Here is a 6,577-nt window from a genome sequence, read left to right as displayed (position 1 = left end):
CACTTTTAATGCATTTCTTCCAAATGAATTTCTTATTCATTTACAAAACATGCTGTGGAGGTAATTAAGTCATTTCAAGTTTTATTTTTAACCCCCAAAAATGTTTATTTAAAAAAAAAAAAAGAAAAATTTCAGTAGCTCTTTTTGATATCTGGACTTGTTTAGACGGGTATATGTAAAACCCGCAATTCAGCAAACCTGGACCAGATTCTTCTAGGCTGAATAAATATTTAAGATTATGTGCCATGAAACCTTCACCTAGTTTTTGAAAGCTGAGAAAATACATTCCAAACTGAATGAAACTTAATTTTGAAAGTAGTCTGGCTCTCCAAGCTAGCACAAATCAGATGCTGACCTGACATTACTTTACAAAAATTTTTTTTGTCAATTATAAAATGCTTTCTACCTTTGTAATTTAGTAAACTTTTCTGTTACTTTCCTTTGAACTTTTGTTTTCCAACAGCTAAAGCTACTGTATCTCTTTCTGTTATCAGTGAGCAAAAAGCTTAGGAAAGAACAAAACAATGTCGTTGTCCTAAATGGTTACTGATGTCAGCTTTTAGTCATCCTGGTTTTATTGAAGTGAGGACACTTTGTCCCTGGCTGTGACCCTACCTGCTCACAGCCTGAATTAAAACACATTTAATTTGTCACTGGAGTTAATGAAGTATTTTTTAATTACATTGAATGTAAAAAAAAAATGTTCTTTTCAAAATTGATACCCTTTTTGTATCATTTTATTATATTTTATAGAGTTAACTTTTTTTATTTCCTATCAGTGACAAATTTCTTTATTAATGTTTTTTTTTTATCTTAATCTGTCAGGGTCAAGATAAATTCATATGTTCGGTACTACAAATGTGACAAAAATGAACCGGAAGTAAGCTTTTATTTTGAAAGCGGCTAAGCGAGGTTACCGTAATACAGCGTACCATCGCGCATAGTGAAACCGAGTGAGGTGCGGTTAGACCTCAGCCCTTTTTAGAGGTGGGAGATGAGCAACCACGGGCAGTTGCTCTTTGGTTCTATGAGATGGTGTGTGGAGGTTGGCTGTGGCGGTGAAGGAGGTTCTCCTGGAGGAGGGACAGGGAGACGGAGGTGCGACGTGGAAACCCGCAGCGCCGAGTTTCTATCTCCTGAAGTAAACAAATGAAGTTACGGTGAAACAATGAGAGCAGACTTTCTGTTTTCAGAACAATCTGATCTGCTGACATGAAATGAGACTCGGCTAACGGAGTTAGAACTTGTAGGAAAATTCCGTCGCCATGGACGAGGGACTGACTATTACTTGTATATCTGTAGCGATGTTTGTGGGCACCTTCCTACTAGGATTCATCCCACTGTTGTTCCGACTCTCTGAGGTAAGTATGACTTTAACTTCCTCGTTAAACAAGGTCATCAGGCAGATTTATCACGGCTGGTTTAAATAAGTCCTCTAATATAGTTCATAGCAATGACGGTCTTCCAGGGCCGGTCAAGGATTGAGTGGGGCCCTAAAGCAGGAAGTGACTAAGGAACCCATCAGCCACCAAGGCAGCACTGTGCTTAATTGTTTCCAAGTCGGGTATTTAGGGCTGTTTTGTTCTTGCACTGATGTTGAGCGTTTTGCTGCTTAATGCGACCAAATTTATTTTGTATTTGCGGATTCACCATTTTGCAGAATGTGATTCCAAATTATTTGCAGAAAACCCCACCTATTTGCAAATTTTTCAGTAGAGCATGTCTAAAATATTCAAAAGAATATGCAGCTGGGGATGCAAAATACTTGACACATTATTGGCTGACACATGCAAAGCAACCAATCCAGCAGCGCCATTCATTTTCCATGGTGCTGATCGGCTGTACTCCTAAAGCTGAAATAAAAAACTGTAGATATTGGCTTCTGAACTATTAGATTGGGCTGTTACTAATGTTTTATATTGGTCTCAGATATTTGTGGATAGTAGCTATGGCTAACTTAAACTGCCTCACCTGACCTGATGTCTCAATATACTACATTAGATTTTTGATTGGAAAACAACTGAGTGCATTTGAATTTTGCTCCTCCTTTACTCCTGACAGAAAAGCCTGCAGTTTGTGTCCATCCTGGGGGCGGGTCTGCTGTGCGGGACAGCACTGGCCATCACCATCCCGGAGGGTGTGGGCTTACTGGAGGATTCGTGGAGAAGTGAGCTCACTGTTTGAAATTTAAAGAAGCTGACTTGCACCACTCTGCCTTCTCTGTCCCTAGTTGTCTTGACAACAGATGTGATGTGATTCAGTCCATCTGCTCCCATTAAATTTGCATGAGTGTTTGTTTCATCGTAAACCATTGAAATCATAGCTGAAAGCAGGCTCAGTTGTCTGAACGTGTCCTCGCCTGCTTTGTTGTCCCTTCCTCTCGTCTTCATCTTCTCTTTGCAGAGTCCTCCTCTGATGCTCTGTCCGGCCCGAATGCTAGTGAAAAAACTGCACCTCCCACAAAGGAAAGCGCCCCACCTCGCTTTTATATCGGCGTGTCTTTGACGTTCGGGTTTACCTTCATGTTTGTGGTTGATCAGATTGGAGGATACATTTCCATGCATGGTGAGTTTAAATAACTTTCACTTCAAGCTTCATTTTCATATCATGCTTTCCATTTGTATGCTGATAATTTGAACATGTTTGGTTTCAGGTCAAGCAGCGCATTTGTTGAATAACAAACACATCACAGCCACTCTGGGGCTGGTTATCCATGCTGCAGGTATGTTCATAAAATACCCTCTGGACAGAAGTATTCATATTTCTTAAAAGTTTTTTTTTTTCTTTTGCAAAATAAAAACTTCAATATATTTTATTGGGAAGTTATGTGATAGACAGAGCAAAACAAAGTAGGGCATATTTGTGAGGTGGATTAAAAAAAGAAAAATCTGCACCCCTAAATAAATTCAGTATAACCAAATGCATTCAGTCCGTTTGTAATTTTGTCACTGTATAAATCCAGCTGCTCTATCAAGGTGTAACGTATTTTTCAGAGAATATTAATAAACCGACAGCATATTGGAGGCCAAGAAACACATGACGGCAATAACATGGAGCTCAATTCAATCTCTCATTTGAAAACAGAAAATGAAACCATTTTAGGGCCTATCAAGACATAACTGAAAATCATCCACACCGCTCTGTATTGGACCATCACTTAAAATCTGAATAAAACGAATTGCAGTTTGTGGTTGTACTCTGACAAAAATGTGTTGCAAACCACTTGATCTGCTGGTTTGTGTTTGCTTAAGCTGCAAAAGGATATCCGGGACGAAAGCATGAAAAATTTCCAACAAAACCCAGTTATTCATTCCTTCATGTGACTTATCATGGGGTTCCTGCGCTCTGTGAGATCTAAGTCATATTTAGCGTGGCTCAGAGGCTTTGCTTCCAAATTGCTTAAACAAGCATTTGCTGAGCTGAGATATCACTTAAACCCATATTAGTGCACGTTATTAAATCACATTAACCACTTTTTTAGATATTGGCCGTGATTTATAATAACAATAATGACTCTTGCGTCCAGCCGATGGATTTGCTCTGGGTGCTGCCGTCGCCACAGGTCAAGCAACTGTGCAAGTGATTGTTTTTTTTGCAGTCATTCTACACAAGGTGAGAGAAATTGTCAGCTGGATGAAGATGTAGATATATTTAACAAGATGTGACACAACTGATGGCATCTGTGTTTTTGTTTTTTTGGGGGGGCTTCTTGACTCACAGGCTCCTGCTGCTTTTGGTTTGGTTTCCTTCCTGATGCATGCAGGCCTTGAGAAGAAAGACATTCAGGGACATTTACTGACCTTCTCAGCAGCAGCGCCCATAGTCGCTATCAGCACTTACTTCATACTGCAGGCGGTGGGAGAGCACACATCCTTCACATTGATAACCCCGTCAGTCTCTGCTGTCTGCTTCTGACCCGTTACATGCTTCTGTGTGTCTGTGCTTGTCGACAGACTGGAAGTTCCTCTCATAACCAGCTGAGTGCAACCGGAGTGGGAATGCTGTTCTCGGCAGGGACTTTCCTTTATGTTGCCACCGTGCACGTTCTTCCTGAGATCAGCAGCAGCAGCAGCGCAGCAGAACCCTTCTCTAACCTGCAGGAGGAAACAGGAGCAGAAACCCACAAGGCGAGATATCTGGGTCTCCTGGAGAGCCTCACCCTCATCCTTGGCGTGGGGCTCCCGGTCATATTGGCCCTCAGCTTGCACGATGACTAAACGGGAGTGTTTACTGCGAACCATGCAGAATAACACTTCCAAAACAAAATCTTGCCAAGTATTCTTTGGTCAAGTATCATTTTTTTACACTTGAAATAAGACAAAACTAATGTACAAGTGACGTTAAAGCAAGATATCGGAGGTGGTTTTAAAGTCAGTCGTTTCTTAATATCGATGGAAAAGTACTGCCAGTCGAACAAAACATTAAAACGTCTAGTTATATCTAGTACTTTCCATCTGTATTATGGAATTATTGACTGAAAATAAGTTCATTTGTTGTGCTTAAAAGTTACTTGTAAGTTAGTTCAAATGTACTAAGATATTATTTCCAGTAGAAACTAGACCAAAAATACTTGGTAAAATGTAGTATTTTTGCAGTGAAGACAGAGTGAATGAAAACCCGTCCAAGTATCTCAGCGTTAGGTTGTTCCTCATGGGCGTGCTGCTGGTTCAGACTAGCCTAACCCCTGAGCACTGCCATTGTCCTTGGATCAACAAAGCTTTTCAGGTTTTGAAAGGACTTGGATATTTTATACGTCGCTGTCCTTCAGCCGAGTTTCCAGCACGAGTAAACAAAAAGAGGGACATTTGTTATTTGTTACGAAGATGTATAATTTTCTTTAAAAACGAAACCGTGACCAGGAGGGTAGATTTACAAGAAGAACAAGATAATAATTTGATACTGTCGTGTGCACAGTATGCGATCTAGTTTGCACAGTTTGTACTAGTTTTGTGTTTATTTTTAAGAGTTTGACAGGAAAAGGGTCAAATTGGAGAATCGGAGAGAAACATTCCTCCTCATGGTTCCTCAGAAACAAACTCGTTGTCTTTTATTTCTTTTCTCAGCCGAAATGCCAAATGTGACGCCTGAACTACATGAAAACATTTTTTAGAGCCATATTATTTCATAACTTATAATAGTTTTCAACAGTGGATGTTTGATTTATTTTTAAGAGTGCATTTTAAAAGTTTTGACTCTATAAAGCTGCTTCTATTGAAAATGTGCAATAATCGTTAAAATAAACTGCGACACCATAAATTTAACACTGACAAGTTTATTAAAATCTGATCTTTAATTGGAGTACACCTGTTCAGCAAAATCATTGGTGATAAAATTCTGTTGTTACTCCATTGTACAACCTCATTTTACTAATAAGATGGTTCTTTGTCTCCCATAACATTTTACAAGGTCTGATCCTACAGAGAGGGATTTTTCCTCTGTGCACAATTTCTAATTTGAATTTGAATTTCTCTGTCATAGATATCTTAAAAAAATAAGCTCTTTTGTTTTAGAGTTGTGTTTCTTTTGTAACTTCAAACAAACTTTGTTTAGCTGAAGAAAAGGAAAAGATGTCTATTAAGGTTGCAAAGGCTGCCGACCTCTGATCTAGATCATCCAGAGTTCTGAGTCATGGATTCTGCTCTCTTCTCTTCAGCTAAGATGGTCATAAAGACAGGTTGATTTGATCTAAAATGTTCAGATATTCGAATGAGTTCCCATTTTCCATTCTTCAGAAGGTTTCCAGGGTCTTTAGAAGAGAAAATGCTCACAGCATCACATGTCCTCCACTGTGAACTTTCATACTTTTCTACATATTTTTATGTAGCGTTTATTACTTGAAAGCTTTGTCCTTAGTCTCATATGACCAAAGCACAGATTTCCATTTAAAGCCTAAATGCCTCTGGGTTTACTCCTTTATGATTGTGATGGTAGGATAGAAAATATGTTTTTTTTCTGGCATGTAGACTAAAGGAGATGATGTTACAGAGCAGGGATCTGGAAGCTCTTCATAGCTGATCAAAACAACAGATGGAACAACAAAAAAATAATAATTATGAAGTAATAAAAATGTTAATTTTTGATAGGTTTTTATGTATTTTGATGCAGTGCTTTACTAATTTACTTAAGCCATTTTGGTTCTTTTTCTATGGACACGGCAAGCTTTTACAATGTGTGCTGGAGACGCATCATTTGAAACTGTAATCCAAATCATTCAAAATAAAAATAAACTGTAAATTAAAACAAAAATAGCTTCAGTTGTTACAAATAACTGCCTCCCTGTAATTTCCTATAAAACAATAATTATCTCTCTCTTGAGTTTTATCTCCATTGGATACATATCCTCAATTCAGGTTTTTTTGTGTGTGTGATATGTTGCCTTTTTACTGGGGGGTACTAACAAATATGGCTGCATCAGAATTAAAATACATTAAGCAAAGTTTAATATAAAAATACATTAAAAATATTAAGGCATGGACTTTAGTCACATTCTGTTATTCTTTAAAAGTTATTGAACATATCCACATACCACATAAGTAATAAAACGTTGTTATAAACCTTTACAACAATGAGGCTAATA

The 6,577-nt window shown here is 38.3% G+C and overlaps 1 protein-coding gene across 1 annotated transcript; it reads left to right on the top strand.

Moving 5' to 3' along the window:
* The first annotated feature begins 923 nt into the window (after window positions 1-923).
* LOC103477208 (zinc transporter ZIP9) lies at window positions 924-5,298 on the top strand. Its single transcript, XM_008430166.3, has 7 exons — window positions 924-1,361; window positions 2,062-2,167; window positions 2,404-2,565; window positions 2,654-2,722; window positions 3,527-3,612; window positions 3,721-3,855; window positions 3,954-5,298. Exons 1-7 carry the CDS (start codon window positions 1,266-1,268, stop codon window positions 4,215-4,217), a joined length of 918 nt encoding a protein of 305 aa, XP_008428388.1. The 5' UTR covers window positions 924-1,265; the 3' UTR covers window positions 4,218-5,298.
* The last annotated feature ends 1,279 nt before the right edge of the window (window positions 5,299-6,577 follow it).

The sequence above is a fragment of the Poecilia reticulata genome, chromosome 15 (genome assembly GCF_904066995.2).
Source record: "Poecilia reticulata chromosome 15, P_reticulata-male-v2, whole genome shotgun sequence".
Lineage (NCBI taxonomy): Eukaryota > Metazoa > Chordata > Actinopteri > Cyprinodontiformes > Poeciliidae > Poecilia > Poecilia reticulata.
Note: the sequence above shows the minus strand (reverse complement) of the source record. Positions and strands in the feature narration are given on the sequence as shown.